The sequence below is a fragment of the Myotis nattereri genome (genome assembly GCF_964212035.1).
Source record: "Myotis nattereri genome assembly, chromosome: 4".
NCBI lineage: Eukaryota > Metazoa > Chordata > Mammalia > Chiroptera > Vespertilionidae > Myotis > Myotis nattereri.
The window spans coordinates 65,830,278-65,849,351 of record NC_138079.1 but is presented as its reverse complement, the minus strand read 5'-3'; the positions used below and the strand labels follow the sequence as shown (position 1 = coordinate 65,849,351).

The 19,074-nt window shown below is 42.4% G+C and overlaps 1 protein-coding gene across 2 annotated transcripts in view; it reads left to right on the top strand.

Moving 5' to 3' along the window:
• Positions 1 to 19,074, top strand: part of EPB41L4A (erythrocyte membrane protein band 4.1 like 4A) — a 209,073-nt gene that overhangs the window by 157,590 nt on the left and 32,409 nt on the right. For both annotated transcript variants that reach the window (XM_081090194.1, XM_081090195.1), the window contains 3 exons: positions 12,554 to 12,644; positions 15,056 to 15,139; positions 16,371 to 16,484. In XM_081090194.1, the coding sequence (XP_080946320.1) occupies positions 12,554 to 12,644; positions 15,056 to 15,139; positions 16,371 to 16,484 (289 nt within the window). The remainder of the gene's footprint in view (positions 1 to 12,553; positions 12,645 to 15,055; positions 15,140 to 16,370; positions 16,485 to 19,074) is intronic.

Below are 19,074 nucleotides of genomic sequence, written 5' to 3'. Positions count from 1 at the left end.
AAGGATGTAATATTTGGCTATAGTTCGTAATTGGGTGTAAGAAAAGTAATGGGTAAAGCTATTTGCCATGGATAAGCAGTGCTATGCTTATGTGAGGCAGCGTTTTAAGTTCTTAAAATATCACACCGGTGAATAGTTGTCTTCGGACAACCGAAAAGCAAAGTCGGGAAACATTTTGGCATTCCCACTTGGAATATGTGGAAGGTGCTGAAACACAGTGCCTCAGGGGTCGTGAGAATGACTCCCGATGAGGATGGTTGGTGCGGGTCTGCAAGCAGACAGCTCTGCTCAGGCCAAGCCCACTGTTTCTGTGCAGGCACGTGGACCTGGTGTCCTCAGATCTTCCAGCGTTTTAAGGGAAGCAAGGATTTGGGTATTGGTGTAAATTGACCAGAATTTTAAGTATGGGCAGTTAATTTCCTTTTAAAGAAAGTCTCTGTATGCTAAACTGAACATTCCCGAGGGCCAGATATGGCTTGAGGACTGCCTCTGCAGCGTGATCGCTGTTCCACGTGCCCTGGGGTCACTGTGGGGTTCTCCCACATGCTCTGCGAGCATTCCTAAATCAGATTCAACACTGCATGACTCCCCAGCACGAGCACTTTGTGGTTAGTAGGTCAGTTGCCCAACTCCAGGGGATGACGGTGCCACACAGCTCTGGACCCTGTAGGCAATGATTCACATGTGGGTAGCTGACCCTCTGGGTGACCTGGGGTGGGTGCAGCCAAAAGGAGGAGAGACAGAAATGCTCTGATGTAGTGAAGTTTTACTTGATGTAGTGTCAGCTCTGGGCTGCTGAGAAATCATAATGTCAAGCGAGTATTAGTAATAATCATACTGAGCACCACTTCTGATCGGTACCTGTGGTATGTGGGAAGTCAGCAGAAGCTCACCTTGGCTTGTGGCAATTAGAAATATATTTTTAAACATGTTTCTTAGGCAGACAGAAGGCAAGCAACGTGGGTAGAGACTGGCATGTCAGATCAATACAGTGTGCTCTGGTGAGCTACATGTGATAAATCCAGGTTCAGCCTGGAGTCCATGCCCTAACTGTGGATTATGAAGTCACTTAACCAGCCTAAGCCTCCATGTTTACATCTGTCAAATGAGGACATGATCCCCGCTCAGGGGAGATGTCATGAGAATAGTGTCTGAAATGGGCAGAGTATGGCGCTGACCGCACGCAGAGGCTTGAGACACTTTAGTTTCCTTCTCCCCAACTAAGAGGAAGCCAGCCTTCTTTTACACGGTGTGGGCCAGTCTCTGAGTCCACCTGTCAGTCTTGGAATTAAATTTACCATATAGTATCAACCTCACATACAAAGGATACTATGATAGATGGAGGTGATATGGCCTTAGAGAGCTATGGGTGGAGAGAGTCATTCAAGTACAGGGAATGGGGGCATAACAAGGAAAATGAGTACCCCTGCTTCATTTTAGAAGATTCAGTATAAGCAAGATATGAGGGAAGTGAGCAAGTCAGAGTACCCTCTATATCTAAGCTCTGCTGGCAGATCTCTGAGCCGCTCCCCCCCCCCCCCCCCGCCCCAAAGGCAGCTGCTGGCAGGTGATTTTAGCAGCTCAGAGTGTGACTACTTCTCAGAGTAGCCTTTAGTTCACCGTTTTCTCTGATTTTCACACACCACCCACTCCCTCACTCCGCCATGCTGATGCTCACTTCTGTTTAGTCCCATGGGGATAGTCTGTGGCTGTGAATGGGAAACAATGAACTCCTCACAGTGCGTTCATAATAAATGATGCAATTGCGTGAGAGTTTAAAGCTCACAGAGTTCATCATTCCTTCTTCCAGGTAAGGTGGTTTGCCCTGTCCGAAGTATTTAGCTGCTGTGTCTGCATTTTGTGTGTGAAGCAGACAATGGAAACAGAAGACAAAGGCAGGGCTGAGCTGAAAGGGCTTGGAGAGGGGAAGCAGAGTTGTTGAATGGAGGAGTAAACAGAAGCCAGGGCTCTGGGTCAGGGATTTCACAAGTTAAATCCTAACCTCACTTCTCCAGCATGAGCAGACCTGTTGCTGTGTTTGTCACCACAGAGATGGCAAACTACCCAAACATTTGAATTTGTGTCAGTCTGATTCTACGGTCCCACAATGTCTGCCTAAAAGGCTGGAGGAGCTCCACAGGTGGAAGAATGTTGATAACTAACAGTTACTGAGCATCATGGTGTGCCTGGCACTGTGCTGGGCACCCCACAGATAGTTATCTCATTTCTTTAGAAGATGCCATGCCTCTCAGTGTACAGGTGAAAAGACAGAGGCTGGCACTTGTCCAGGGCCCCACAGCTGGAATTTTAACTCCGATTAATTAGAGTGTATGATGTCAACAAGAAAAAAAAACAACTGTGATAAATTTGTATGTGTGATATGGAATGATTTTCAGTATAGAGTATAAGCAAGGCAAAAAAAAAAAAAGTGTCGCAGCATGTAATACACTCCCATTATGTAAGAAGACAAAAGTTTGAAATGGGAGGATATGCATACATATATATATAATCTACTGAGATATGGTGCAAATCTGTGATTCTACTTTCTCTTCACCCTGACTGTAAGGATTCCAGCTGAGGAGTTTTAAATTGCCTCTGGGTGGATTATATAAGCCTTTGCACATGGCATAGTTCGAGGAAAACAATAGTTGTAACTGATTTGAGTAGATGCTGGAAACCTTTTATTATTTTGCTTTTTTTAAAAAAAAAATCATCACTTCAGAAGTCTTATAGACTTGTAAAAAATATCTTCCCAGATTACAAAATGCATTTTTGTCATCGGAAATATACAATATTTTTCCATACAAAAGTAAAGCAGGTTCTTTAAAACTCCAGTTCAAGTGACACTCTTATTGATACATTGAATGAAATTAACTGCGACAACCTTTGCATCAATACAGCTTTTCAAATTGTTCTTTTAGTCCAAATTAACCAGATGCATCTGGGTTTTTTCCTTGTTGGTTAAATTCATAGTTAGTCATTAGTGCTGTCCTGCTGGGAATGGATAAAAAGGGGCCTTTCCGGTTGGTTTTTGTGTCTATGCCTTTGCCTTTGACTTCTGTGCCACAGTAACTGGAGAACCTGATTGGCCCCACCCTTCCTTTGTGGCGTCAGTTCATGGTTCTGCCATAAAATAAAGGTTCTGCCTTGATTTTACTAACCATTAGGCAAATTTCCCTGCCTTCTCACCCCACTTTCTTCTTTTAAGACAGGGGTTCGAGAGTTTGCCCATGACCTATTGCAGCTTCTCTTTTGAGATAGATCTCTGAGGCAGATGGCATCGGAGGATTCCACACCTTTGTTTTACTGTCAGAATCAGGATTCATGGGGGTGATTCCTCTGCCAGCATTTCCTTCAGACGTTGAGAAACGTGGGATTAATTTCTGTGGTTCTGCCTTCTTTACTTATTGGTATCAGTGTGAAAACTGGAGTTCCCGGGGTTCAGGGTTATTTTGGTAGGTGTAGGGAGAGGAGGTGAAACAGGTAAGAGAGGAGGGAATTACTTTCATTGTGGAGTAGGTACCTTGGGTTGGCACTTTGAACAATGCACTATGCTGATCTTGGGACCAAGAGTCCTATAGAGGTGACAGGACAGCCCTCTGTAACGGTGGCCTTGCCTCCTCCCTTCTCTCCTGGCATGAGAGTTTAGACCAAATGAGGAAAACACTCAGAGAAGCTGGAATTGGAGCCCAGAGGATGAGCCCCTCAGCTGGGGAGAGCTGTGCCTTTCAGGGATGCTATTGCAAGATACTTCTGCTAGTATAAGAAGCTGGTTTGCAAATAGTCTCACTGCGACAAACACTAAAGGACCATGCAGCACTGAGGGGAGGATGGGGGAGAAGACCCAGGTAGCCATGACTTCTAGTCTGAGATCCTACTGTGTCTTTAGGATGCATCCCTAAGTTAAGCTGCTTTCCTTGCAACTAAACAATGAATCCTTTTGGGAAGCCCCTGAGGAAGGTAGATGGTATTCTGATTTCACTCCTAAGGAAACTGAAGCTCAGAAACATTAAATACTTATTCAAGGTTACACAGCTAGTAAGAACAGCAGCAGGATTCAAACCCAGGTCTTTAGAAGAAACATGTTTGGAAAGCAAGTGGAAGATAAAAAAGGTGAAAGGCTGCCTGCCCTAGCCCGTTTGGATAAAGCGTCAGCCTATGGACTAAAGGGTCCCAGGTTTCGATTCCAGTCAAGGGCACATGCGTGGGTTGTGGGCTCAATCCCCAGTAGGGGGGCATGCAGGAGGCAGCCGATCAGTGATTCTCTCTCATCATTGATGTTTCTATCTCTCTCTCCCTCTCCCTTCCTCTCTGAAATCAATAAAAATATTTTTTTAAAAAAGGTGAAAGGCCTAGAATTATTTGAAAATACCCGTCCTCTGCTTTTCTCATTATTATGAGATTTGTTTACTCTGCTAGATCTGCTTGTTTCTGCAGGGATGCTTGAGCAGACAGTTCGTTCTGCTCATTTACAGAAGAGCAACAGTGTTAATTGCAAGGAGCCTTAGGTGCAGCACAGCGGGTGTATGTTTGTTCAAGGATGTTTTCCTTTGTCGACACTCTTCTCTTCTGCCTTAAAGATGATGTTTATTTTCATCCTGTAAAAGACTTATTAATTGTGGCAACCCTGGTTAGATTTTCCTCTAAAAAGTTAATGTTTCCACTCTTCCTAGGAGTATGTAGCATTCCATGCATAGCTACCAAAATTAGAAAAGCAAGGAGGCTAAAGGCCTATTGTATATCCGAGTTAACTATCATGGTTTTAGTGAGTTGCCAGGAGTGTCACTTTTTCTCCCCCTTCTCATTCAACAAAAATTTATTGAACTCCTCTTTTGCTTAAGACCTGTGGCATTGTGATTTATAATAAGAAATCTGTGTTTGGTCTTAATCCCTGTACCTGACACAAAGCTACTAAACCTCTTGGAATTTCCTTGATAAGAACTGTGAAGGTGAAAGGAGTGACTTTTGTTACTCATGACAAATTCCTTTTAACCACAAAGAAGTTTATGTTGATAGGTGACTTCTGGGAAGCCTGAAGGATGGTGGTGCCTGCCAGGGAATCAACTCTGTGATCAGGGAGGGGGAACTTTCAGTGCCACCATGATTTCCAGGAAGTGGGGGAGGGAGGGGTGGGCAGGAGGCTGAATCAAGTACCAATGGCTGGGGAGTTAATCAACCATGTCTCTGTACTGAAGCCTCCATAAAACCCAAAAGGACAGGGCTCTGGGGGGTGGTGAACACATGGCGATGCAGGAAGAGTGGTGCCCTCCTGTGGACCTGGCCCTGTGCATCTCTTTTATCCGACTGTTCCTCAGTGATATCCTGTAATAAGCCAGCAATCCAGGAAGTAAACTGTCTTCCTGAGTTCTCTGAGCTGCTCTAGCAAATTAATCGAACTTGGGGAGGGGTACAGGGGAGCCTCTGACTTTTGGTCAGTTGGCCAGAAGCATAGATAATGCCCTGGACTTTCCACTGGTGTCTGAAGTGGGGACAATCTTGTGGAGGATTTGGGGGAGTGCAAGAGTACTACCTGTTAGGTGGCTCAGGAGGCGGCGTAGGAAATAGAGTCGAGTCAATCAGAAAAGAAAAAAAAGGAAAGGTTTTATTCTGCGTCCCCGGGGGACCCACGAACCCCAAAGACAGGGCCAGTGGATTCGCGCCCACAGGGAGGGGGGGCTTTGTTTTATACTGCAATTGGGTGAGGGGCAGGGACATGAACTGAGGAAGCTCCTGCCGCAGGGGTCGGCAGGGTATTCAGGAAGGAGGCAGTATCTGTGTGGGGGTCGTTGTGGATACCAGGGAGAAGCTGGTATCTGTGTCTGGCACGCTGATCTGTTAGAAATTCCAGGGAGGGTCCATTATCTCCTCACGCATCTGCATGCATCTGATCCTGGGCTCTCTCCGACCTAACACTACCAGGATAGTGTGTGAGCGCTTACTCAACTCTCTTCCTTCACACTGAGTCCTCATTCACAGGAAGAAAACACTTGGTGTCCAGGTGATTTGCCACACCTCCTGATCCCAGCCAGCCATCCACAAAGGGGTGTTGTCATTGGGCCTAAGAGGGCTGGAAGGAAAGATGCGTGTTCCTCTGCTGTTATCACATCTGGCACCCCCTCCAGCATACACAGGTGTAGACAGGCTACAAGTTCTTCAGGTAGCAGAACCCTTTCATTCTACTCTGAAGGTCTTAAGGGAGTGAGCAGATGCCTTCCCAGGCGCAGAAGTGCCTTTCCTGTTTTTGGACCTGGCATTCTGACCCACAGGGAAGGATGCCTGTGGCCACCTGTCCCTCAGTGTGTGCCTCTGCAGCGCAGGTGGAGGGGCAGAGGATGAAGTGCCTTTATTTTCACCTGACTCACACTCCCAGGTTGATCATTTTGGTCATGAGGAAAGCAGAGGGATCCAGGAGAGTGCTGGGTCAGGGAAGAAGAAACTGGAAGCAGACCAACCACGGAAGGGTTGTTCGTGCATAGACAGATTTTCCCAGCATCTTTCTCATCCACACCCATGCTTTATAATCTACCCTCCAGCTTTTTAGCAGAATGCCTTGTTTGATCTTGTCCTTGACATGTAGCAAAATCAGTGTCTTAAAGGTCTGTGTGTTTGTGGTAAAGAGGTAACCGTGCTTAAATACCACCCTGGAGATTTAGAAGGCAGAAACTCTAAGCGAGGCAGGGGGCCTGGCTCTCTTTCAGACGAGTGGGCTGATGTCAGGCATTTGAACTTTAAAGAAAGATGTTGGATTCAGAAACACCTCTACTTTTCAAATTGTGTGTTTGGAAATTCAGTTTGGTTTACCTAAATTAATAAGTGTTCTGCCAAGTATAAACCCTTTCATGATGATAGGAAAAAATATATATATGTAAGATTTTCTTGATCATTTTACTTTTGATCATAATTTGTGGTGTTAGAAAAATATTTGTTTAAATTTGCTAATTTGCTATACCATATGCCATTTTTTTTCTATAATATTCAGTCTAAAGTCAGTTGAAACCAAGGCAGAGTGACTTTGTACTGTCAGTGTGAGAAATAGAACTAAAATATATTTCCATTTATTAGCTCATTCTTAATTCATGAATATCAGATTTCTTCTGTGAAGTTGTACTGAGTTAGATAACATTAAATCAGATTGGCTTAACTGAAACATAACCATCTGTTGTATTGGGAATCGCTGTAATTGTCCTGGCTGTTTGTTGTTTGTTTCAAGCATCAGGTATAGAGGGTTTGGTTTTTTTGTTTGTTTGCATGTTTCTTTCTTCTTAAGTTTAAAGAAGAGAAGATATGTGATTAACTAAGATAAAATTTTAGATAAAATTTACAAATGTATCATATTATAGAATTCTTAAAATGAAATTATTTATAATCTTGCTTTCCTTATTGGCTACTTGTCCTTTTCCCCATATAACAAAATGAGGCATTCTTACTTACAAATATAAATTTATTTCATTTAAATGTCACATATTTATCCTCCATGTCCACTCTGTAAATTAAAATCAGTGGCAGCATTTAGATAACATCAAGGATTTAATTTAGGTTGACAGGTGTCAAATTGGGTTATACATTGTGAGACTTAAAACTATATAAATGCAAAGTGGTTTTATAATTGAGAATCCATGTATATTCATCACCAGATCTTGACATCACAGAGATGACTTTTGAGAACTGCCCCCAGATCAAGCAGCTAATAGACCCTGGAGAGTTGATCTGTTTCTGTCAGCTCCTCTTCCTGAACCGAAGGCCAGGGTCAAATGTGAGCAGGGCCAAACCCCACAAAAGCCTGGCAGCGGTCCCATGCACGCAGGCTGGAAGCATTTGCATTTAGGGTGTAAAAAAATGAACAAACAAGAGACCATGGGACATTGGCATTGCAGTGTCTTCACAACTGCAGGGAATTGTGTGGGCCCCTATGAAGCTATGGTGATAACAGTCCAGAGACAAAAATGATCACAGTTCATGAGCTAGATTTGCCTCTTAATTAACTATAGCAGTCCCCGATAAACATATTCTTCCCAACGTGAGCAGCCTCTTGAAATGAAGTCCTTTGTGTTTTTAATGTGAACAATATATAAAATGAATCGGATGCTCCTGACTAATTCTAAATGGCCTTGCCACAGTTATATTTCATTTTATCTAAAATAAAATACAGACTTTCTAAGGAGCCTTGATAATCACATGTCAGTAACTGACCTTTGTTATAGACGATCTGTGACTGTCATTACAAGAGCAGTGCGCTACAGCACAAGGCTGCACTGAAAGCGCCGAGAAGTAGCCCATCCTGCAGGATGGGGCACATGTCTTATTGTCCTGCATTTCCCATACTGCCATCTTCAGGTTTTTGGTTTTTTTTCTCATCTTTTGGCACTTTTTAAACATAACATAATTATCCTGAAATTTTCTCTTCTAGTGGAAAAAATAGCAGAAATAGAAAAAAAAAACACCTTTTACAATAATGGACCTTCATTGAAAACCTACTACTGTGTGTCAGTCATGGGGAGAGGGCACAGTGGTGTGTCCTTCATTTTATTGCAACTTTGAGGCCTTATAAAATACATGTCATGGGGACGTAACGTACAGCATGGTGACCACAGTTACCAATACTGTATTGCATATTTGAAAGTTGTTAAGAGAGTAGATCTTAAAAGTTCTCATCACAAGAAAAAAAAAAATTGAAATTCTGTGTGGTGATGGATGTTAACCAGACATAGTGTGGTGATCATTTCACAGTGTATACAAATATGGAATCCTTATGTTGTTAACATAATGTTGTATGTGAACTATACCTCAATGAAAAGATTTTGAGGCCTTATTAACTTTTATTAAAAATTTAAAAAGTAATAATTTTATTGTGTATGTTATACATATTTTATGAAATGAATACATAATGCTTTCTGCTTCTAGATATTTTAGATGGAAACTGACTCTGACTTTATCTAAAAGAAGGAGTTGTCCCAAAGGGAGTGGTTTGTGTAGTGTAGGAAAATTGCCTCATTGTTATATTTCTGGAGGTGGGGAGTGGTTAACTAGCCATTCACTTTATAATAGTTTATTAAACTGTTCATATATGTGTGATACATTCTTTTCAGTGGTCAGTTATAATTTACAATGAAAAAGGAATGGGGGAAAAAGATTGCACCAACCTCAAAATATCTCCTGGAACAGCTAAATTCCATTGTTATCAGTTGTTTTAGTTAATACGTGGCTTCTCCTTTTCCTCTTTGAAATGGAACTAGTCTGTGGCCAATAATGCATGAAGACATGAGCTCTTTAGTGTTTAGGGCTTGTCAGATCCCGTCTTCTCTGTAGCCCAAGAATCTGAGCTAATGTGGAAGGGATGGTTCTGGAGGAGGTATGATGAGGGGAGAAAAAGTTGGCAATGGATGTCAGCAAAGTGGAAAGTCAGTGAACTTAAATAATGCATAGCTTATATTTCCCACCCTTTCATATTTCAGTAACCAACACATAACCTAGCCTAACTGAATTGCTTAGCTCTCTTTTTAAATGGTAGTATGGGGAAAATCACACTAATTTAACTTAATTAGGAAGATGATTAAAATACAGTGTTAAGAGTATAGTTATTACTTTTTTTTAGTTATTACTTTTAAATGCACATTTAGTAATGTAAGTATTACCTAATTAAGGCTTTTTAAGAACCCTATACCCATGAATAGAAAAGAATAAATTTTAGTTTGCATCTGACTATTATATGAATGGATACTTCATAAGTGCTCCCAGTAAGTTATTGCTTGGAAGTAGCTTTCCCTCTGTAAGTCTGTTTTCCTCATAAGGTTTTTAAAACCCAGGGTTGTCCATTTGATAGCATTGTAGAGTAGGGAAATACGAATGAACAAATTTGTTATTAGTAGTCTACTGTTTTCAATATAAATGAGCCATAAATTAGATTGTGTTACTGACAATAGCTTAACTCATTTATGCTGTGCATGTGAGAATTATGACTCCTGTGTTAATAAAATAGTCCTGACAGTCGAATTGATTATTTTGAAGAAGCCTACTGCTTGTGAGTGTCTGAGAGAGCCTGTGTGTGTGTCACACACTCCCTCCAGAAATTCTTTTGGAAAACCATCCATCTAGTGTTTCATCTTAAAAATTATGATTTGGATGTTATGAATAACCAAGTATTGGTTTCTTTAAGAAAAATATATGCACACGTTTAGTTTGAATTTTTTTCTATTTAAAAATATTCCTCAGTTGTTTGTCTACCTGCTTATTAGTTTTTTGGAAGATTTGGATGGGAGAGGTGAAAGTGATTAAGTACCTTACTTTCCCCAAGGTGATTAGTTGTTAGACTAAGAAAAGACTAATCAGTCTGAGGAGATGGGGATTGGAGCAAACCTAGGCTTATTCTGAAGTGGGTGACACGGTGCTTCGTTACCATGATGTTCACCTTGACTTGGTGCTTCCTTGGTTGGAGTTACTGGCACTGGTATTGGTGTCTCTGCTGCACTTCCTCCTCCCCCCAGTCTGGGAAAACAGTCCTAGGTACATGAAGGTCCCTTTCATTTATATGAATTCATACTATCTGCTGAGAACAATACCGCATTAAAAAAACATTTATTTGGAACAATGTCTGGGCCCCAAGTGAGTTAATCCCTCCTGCAACTGCCCCAGGGCCATCCTACATAGACTTCCAACTTCCAGAAGCAGCTCCAGCTCAGATCTGTGCCTGTAGTTTTGGGAATCTGCTCCTATGACTTTATTAATGGCCATGGCCAAATAGACAGTGACTGGCCATTGCCGTACCTGATAGCACTTAGGATAGTTAAGGGAATTGCTTGTGTCCCACTTATCATGAACTTTCCTGTGAAATTTCCCGTCGGCTCCAGTGTTGTTCTTTCCTCGTGCCTGGATTCTGAAGGTCGCTTTAGTACGAGTGGCCTTTAATGCCACGTGCATTTTCAGGCTCACCTTTCCGTTTCAGGGCTGCAAAATAGGAGCCAACATCAGGTATTGAATTCATGTCAAGTTCCTTAGAATAGTAGTTTTTGGACCTCTTATTTGAAACCACTGTTTGTTTCCTCTGTCCGGGGCTATTCATTAATGTTTGCCTTTCCTGATGGGCAGTCAACCAATGTGCCTACAAACTGCTCTGTAAGGAATTGCCACCTGGGGTGGGGGTGCTCAGTGTGGTCTTCTGGTCTCAGTTGCCCTGGAGAGAAAAAACTCTCCTCTTAGTTGGCGATAGGATGTTCTCTTCATTGGACATTCTTTCCACTTATTTTCTAGAGAGTCTGTCTCCTAGTGGACCCTTTATTTAGACAGACTTTTTAACAACCTGAGGGTGGGGCACAGAGCACACATGGAAGGCCATGTGGTGGGGCAGCTGTCTCTGGGGCCACACCGCTAGGTTTCAAAGCCCCTCCCCCGCCCCCCCCGCCCCCCCCCCCACACACACACACTCATAAGCTGTGGGACCTTGGGAAAGACATTTTAAAAGTCTTTAAAAATGGGCTAGTATTAGTATTTACTTACATGATTATTTTGAGGATTACATGAATAAAGAGATGTGAAGTGCTTGGAATAGCACATAGTACATGCTCAATAAATATCAGCCCTTATTAGCATCACAAATTCATCTCATGACTCGAAAACCACTTGTGGTTAGTGGTGATGACACTTATTATCGAACTGTGGTTGTCCCCCTACAAGATGCCTCTCTGAGGTAGACACGCCTGTATGACACAGAGTTTACTGAACAAGGACTCTGGCCTCCCTTCACTGGTTTCCCCTGCACCAACCCAGTGAGGTGCATGTCAACCTGCAGGCTTATCAGCCTCTGTTCCGAGAATGGGGCCCAGACTTCCTAGTGGGCTTAGCCCTTTCACGTAGCTCCCTTTGAATCCTGATTTCCATCACATCTGCTGGGGCTCCCTCTGCTGGTCCACCTAGCATATGTGCAAATTCTTGGAGTAGCAGCTTTTACAAAGTTAGTTTTAGGCTTTTAAGGAACATTTGCACAAACAAATTTGAAAACATTTGTGTGTGTGTGAGCGAGTGATACAGATTGCATCAGTATTACTCTTTTTTTGCCATTTGTATAATGAGTTGGGATATTTTCCGAATTTTCAGTTTGAGAATGTGTTGTTGTTGTTTGCTTTGTTTGGTAGAATGGGAGCTATCATGGCATGCCAACAAATGTAACTTCTTTACAACGTAGTCATCAATTTTTACCTTATATATTTCAAGGTATAGCACTAAGGATTTTAGAATCTTATTTTTAACAGTCGAAAGCAAAGACTTTCTCATGATGTAGGGAGTTAATTAAGTGGCAAAAGGTCCCATTTTAGAGAGGTGCCAGAACCTAGACCCCATAGGACGTGGTTATGTTGAGGATTGAGGGTTGGGTGTTTTTGCATCCAGAAAACAGCACCTCAGATTTATTGTTTGACTCATTATTATTTGGAATTGTAATTTATCAGTACAATGCGCCATGACAGCCCGAAAATTGCATTTTAAAGTAACTCTTTTGCTTCTTTGTGTTTTCCTGATCACTTTGTTCTCCTCCCTTCCGTGTTTTCCTCTTCTTTGCTCCTAGGATCAAACAGCATAAACCGGGTAACTGCAAACATGGAAAATGGAGAAAATGAAGGAACAACTAAAATTATTGCACCTTCACCAATAAAAAGGTCAGTCAATTAACCGGAGGAACATAACACTGTATATTTTCACGAAGATGAATTTTCCTGAGAGCAAGGTGACGAATCTCTTCACTTTGGTAATTCAGTAGTACTTTCGATCAAAATAGTCTGGGGCCAAAGGATATTTTAAAATGCCAGCGAATTATGCCACATCAGGACCTGCCTGCCTCGTTTGAAGGAAACACCCTGCTGTCACAGCGTGCTGCTCTCAGAGGTAATCGGAGGTCGGCGTTCTCGGCAGCAGAGTGAAAAGTCCATGTGATTTTTTAAATGGCGAGATGTGATGGACTAACTCAGACCTGTGAAATAAAGTGGATGATATTCATGTTTAATGTACTGTGTTCATTACGGCGGTGCACTGAGCTGTGGCCCCGGGAAGCGGGCTTATAGCATTTAGAGGCGCGGGGCTTCAGAAGGCAGTGATTGCATATGTATGAAGACTGGTCATGGTCCTTGCGTCCATTTTCCCAGCAGCATTCCCCAGAGGAAAAACCTTCCTTGCTATGTTACATGGACTGTTTCCCTGGAAGATCAGCCTTGCAATTTCAGTGTCCTTTTTTCCTGTCCCCAGTGATGTTCAGGGGACAGCGTTTTAGACGTGCACTGAGCAGCGTTCAGCCCCTTGCTTTCTCTCTGGAGATGGCTGCCCACCCATCTTGGAGAGGTCCAAGCTGTCAGAAACGCATGACCTGGAAAGACTTCTGAGGTCACCTGCTTCATCTTTGTTAGTAAATAAGGGGGTCTTCATTCAGCTGGATTGTGACTGCTTGGAGAAATACTGTTCATAATTTCTCAGCAAAATAATTTGAAGATAAGAGGGTTCTTATATCAAGTTGCAATGTTTTTCCCAGGGTTTTGATTTCATTTCCGTTTGTTTAGTTTTAGAACACTCCCTACAGATTCTCTCTTTGGAATGATAAGTTCTTTGCCTTTGCAGACACTTTAGTTTACTGTGCTTCCCTTAATCAGCCTCACAGCTGTGGACAGAGCCAGCTTAATCTGTATGTACAGAGTGTGTGGTGGGAAGTCTAACAGAAGATCAGTAATCTCCCATGAAATTCAGATCCCAAGCTTTTTAGAATGTATAGAAGCAGTTCAATCTCTTTTGTAATTGCATTCTTGCCAAGGACTGATACCTAAAGGGCTGCCAGAATTTTCCCACTCAAGCTTTAGATGAGAAATAGTTGAGGGGGCAGTTAACTCGCCACCCAGGGTGTCATTGTTCTTTAACTTCTGCCTACTCTCCCAATTCCCCTTTCATCTTGCTACTCCCTTTCTCAATCTCCCTTGTCTCGCCTCGCCTTTTCTCCTGACTTATTAAACACACGCGTGTGTGCACACTTTCCACTGTTGTATTAAACATCTAGCATATTTATTACTTTGCCTCATTTCAAACGTAAGCTTTTACTTTGGAAATTTGATCTTCCAAAGGTTTTTAACCTTTCTAAAAAGAACACATTCTTCACTATAAAACCTACTACTTACTACCTACTAATACTATGAGTGATGTGCTTTTGTCAAATATATTTTTAGATTTATATTCCTGTGTGGTTATAATATCCTAGGGTGCAAGTTTATTTTCATATTTTGAAATGACCTTGTCGTTTTTTTATCTCTCCTTTTTCTTGGCTGATATAAAGAACCCTGCTAGGACCATGTTTGAAGACAGTATGTAGAGGATTCCTCAGAGAGCCAGGGTTAAAGTGCATGAGTTCAGTAGCTCTCTTTTGGAAGCTGAGACTCCCGGGAAGTGAGAGGAGGCACTCCCCCCTCCCCCACCGGTGATGAAGGCTTCTAAGAAGTCCCTTCCTGGTGTCTCCCCTGTGTTTCTAAAACAATTTGTTGGGATGGAATAACAACTCAGATATATTTACATTCTTAGGGCAGAAAGATGATACTTGGTCAGGAAATAGCATTGAAAGTCATTCTGATTTGGAAGGATGATGCCAAGGAAGGCGGAAGCTGAGGGCAGGGAAAGGTCAGTGGGGGCAGTCTGAACCTGCTCAGAGCCGACTGCCCTGCACAGCTTCAGACCCACACCCAGAGCCAGGGGTCTCTGACCACCTTGAAAAAAGGGAGCCGGCCACACAAGCCTGGATGCCTGTGCTCCCTGTCCTGCAGGTGGGCTCTCTTGAAAGTTTCTTAACAATGGATGACCTGGCTCCTGTTCACTTAAAGCAGTAAAACCAGAAAGAAAAAGGGGGAAAGACACAAAAGTAGTTGCTGGAGACATGTATTTTTGTAGGAAAATCATATTCTTTTTGGATTGAGTCATGGTATAAATAAACACATTTTTAAACATTTGTTAAATAATTTTACTGAAGAAATAAGTTTGTGAGTTAACTTCCTTTTATTTTCTAGTTAATTTGTGTTTCATACTTTTTTTTTTTAAATTAAAGCTTTAAGAAAGCCAAGAATGAAAATAGCCCTGTTATCCAAAGAAGCAAACCTCACGCACCGTGGGAAGAAAATGGCCCCCAGAGGTAAGGGGATCTTTGTTTTCTAAAGAAGAACAGTAGGGAAGGGGTTAGCAGTTGCCTCTATCAAATAATAGAATCCACCTGCTTTGTGGCGGGTCAGGACTAGCTCTGGACCAGGCAGTCAGATTCCTACATCAGCGTGACCGGGAACTTGTGAAGTGGAGATCAACAGGATGTGTCCCAACGTGGAACTCTCTCCTGGGAAGACAGAGAGGAAACTAGTGTATATTAAGAAACTGCCTTGGAAGGTCATCGTGACGGTTTAGAGCAGTGGTTCTCAACCTTCCTAATGCCGAGACCCGTTAATACAGTTCCTCATGTTGCGGTGACCCCTAATTTCATTGTTACAAATTGAACATAATTAAAGCATAGTGATTCATCATAAAAACAATTTGTAATTATATATGTGTTTTCCGATGGTCTTAGGCAACCCCTGTGAAAGGGTCGTTCAACCCCCAATTGGGTCGTGACCCACAGGTTGAGAACCGCTGGTTTAGAGTGAGATGATGTATTTCGGAAAACTCTAAATGAAATGTAGTAATGATACTTCCTCCAGTTTCATAGTTCTTATAAAAACTTGAGTTGAAATCTGTAGCTGATGAATAGTGATTCTAGAAGACATAAAAATATATATTTAGTTTCTTTTGTTCATAACTATCAAAGCAGCGACATACTTGCATTATAACTTCCTGGGCACATCCTTACAATGGTTTTGGGTATGACTACTCAGGGGTTCAAATCCTAGTTCTATACTTTCTATACTTCCACTTTACTTGGGCTACTAAATGAAACATTCTGTATTTCTCTTATCTTTTTTGTTAAATGGGTCTAATAATTGTACTTCAGTGCTTAGGGTTAATATGACTATTCGCTAAGATAATGAATACAAAGTTTTGAGCTTGGCCAGCGCCTGGCAGGTGGTAGGCTCATCATAAATGCAATTCATTGTTGTAATTATTCCTGTCCTTTGTGTCTGTTCATTTCTCATTGTTGAAGGCCACCAAGAAAAATCCATTCCTGCAAAATAATGACCTATATGATGTGTTTTACCAGATTTTACCCCTCTTTTCTTTCAATGTATCTTGTCAACAAAAAGAACCATTTGCCCACAATTCCCTTGAAAGTACCAATTGTGCAGTCATGACCGCCCCCCTAGGACCATTGGAGTCTAGGGCTAGGGTGTTTGCTCCTCCAGGGCCTCCAGGGATTATCGACCATTCCTCTCTCACTCTAGTGGTCTCTACAACTCTCCCCATGACCGCACGAAGTCCCCAAAGTTCCCCTGCGCACGCCGCCGAAACCCCTCCTGTGGGAGCGACAACGATTCTGTACAGCCAACAAGGAGAAGGTAGGCTGAGCACAGCCCCTGATTTAATTTTCGGTCCCAGTCACGTTTTTATCACAGGTTATTCTCATAATATCAAGACTGTTTGTCTCCCCAGGAGAGCAGAAAGCCTATATTTTCTGAGATAAATAAAATAGGTTAGGGGTCCCGAAGCATTTCTCTTAAACAGCCAGATTCAGAGCATAATTTCAAAAATATTAACAGCAACTTGCTTTCTGTGTTGTACTGATAAGTTGTTAAGAAATACATATATGATATACTTTAATAATATATATTATATACAGTGGGGCCTTGACTTACGAGTTTAATTCATTCAGTGACGGAGCTCGTAACTCAAATTACTCGTATGTCAAATCAAAAAGGGAATGAGTGAGACACGTGATGCTGGGCTGATGTTGTGGCATTCACTGTGACGTTCGCTGCGCCAACTAGCGGTGGGCTATCTGAAGCTGGCTCGTAACCCAAATTTTAGCTCGCAACTCAAAGCAAAAAATCGGCCGAGAGACGGCTGTATCTCGAAAAACTCGTTAGTCGGGACACTCGTAAGTCAAGGCCCCACTGTAGTATGTGCAATAAATTATATAACATGTTATGTCAATGACATATATTAGTACATAAAAGACATTACATGTTTCAGACTGAGAAGACAAAATTATGTTACAGATTAATCGCAACTGAGGCTGTGTTCTCTGCTCTCAGGCAGATATGGTTGTATAAATGTGAGCAAAACTCCTTTAAAAGCGCAGAGAAAATGCATTGTGTTGCCCAGCAGGTTGGATTGTTTGGGTGTTTATATGTACATGTGTGTACTATTTAATTTTTTATAAACATCCATATCTAGAAGTTTGGGACTCTCTTTGCAAAGCAGGGTGGGCAGTGGGGCAGGTCCAAGAGAGGAAGACCCAAGAAATGACTCACCAGGGAAATCCACTTCATTCCTACATGATGGGGCTGGGTACCTACGTAAGTGGTATTTTATGAGTGACTTTTATAATTGTGAGACGTTCAGGTCACGCTCTCAGATAACCATCAACTTTCCTTTTATATCATGGTGGGTCTGGCAAGCAGAGGCCCTTCTGTCTTCTCGGCCCTGTTTATACTTACCTGTTGGTCCATCCCTGTCTCATTCCTTCTACTTCTACCGGTTTTCCAGAACTGTATTCCCCAGCTTTCTGCAACCAGGTCCAACTTCACTGAAATCCTTTGATGGTTAAGCAGAGAAAGGTCCATACCACCCTCACATCATAGGGCTGGAAAGAGGGAGAGAAATCATGACCAACAGTGAATAATGGAATAATAGTTGGCATTCATCATGTTCTAAGTCCTGAGCAGTTTACTTGCTGTATATTAGCTCATTTTATCCTTATAATAACCATACAGAAATGGGCATTTGTATCATTCAGTCACGAGGCATTTTTAGCAGAGAGGGATTAACACAGGGAATTTTGGTGCACAAATATGAGTAGGATGAAAGGAATGAAAGGCAGAGACATGGTGCAGCCCTGAGTCTGGATGCGGCCCTGCCCCTGGGCTGGAGGAATAAGAGGAGACAAGCGAGTGTTACCCAGAGATGCAGAGCTGCTTCTGCCTTTGAGCTGGCTCCCAGAGCCTGGGCTGGCTGCTGGCATTGCTGGCTGCCCCTGTCGGAGGTGCCACCACTGTAGCTGACGCTGTGGAACCCCACTTCTCAGGAGCGCATGAGTGGGTGCCACAGGTACTGCCAGAAGCACAATTGCCTCCCCTTTTCCCCTGCCTTCAAATCTCACCTGAGTGTCTCTAAGTGGAACCCAGCTGGTAAAGGATTCCAGGAAAATGCAATTGCCAGCCGTCTAGTGCTGGCACTACAGGGAAGATTACAGATGGGTTGGGATGGGGCTGAGTACCAGTGGACAGAACCTGGCCCAGCATTATCATCTCACTTCTACAGAGAAGAAAACTGGCTCGGGGAGATGGCAGGAACTGTCCATTGTAACACATCTGGGATTTGGATCCAGGGCTGCACATCTGGAAAAGGCCAGGGTAATGGACCATCATTTCAGTAAGGCAGGAGGGAAGATTTTCTGCCCTCCTTCCCTACCAAGGATTGGTTCAATTCAGACAACTAAAAAACGTGGCGACACCCCTGGGAAATACTTTTAAAATGCCTTTATGTATATATGTGTGCTGAGGGATGTGGGTAGTGGGTTTCACTAAATATATTAAGAATTTGGCATCGTCTGATGATGGTTAGAGAAGTTTTTACAGTTTTTCATTCTTAATTATTAGTGTACTTTGTCATTTCCAACATAAAAGAATTGCACATATTGAGCAAATGGCCATTTTGATTTTAATATATTCAAAAATGAACTTATCAAGGTTTGTTAAAATGCACCAAACTTTACATTTCTTTTCAAATTAAATGCTTGAAATAGTTTGGAGCATATACATTCTCAAATCCAGACTAATGATTCTGCACTGAAATCCATTTTCTGTTGGTTTCCTGTGAAACACAGAGAAGCAATTGTGGTGCGTGGTTACAGGACGCTTTCATAGGCACCATTCGGGGAAAAGACCACTGGGATTTGGTCTGAGCACCATAAAGCCTTCTGTCTGG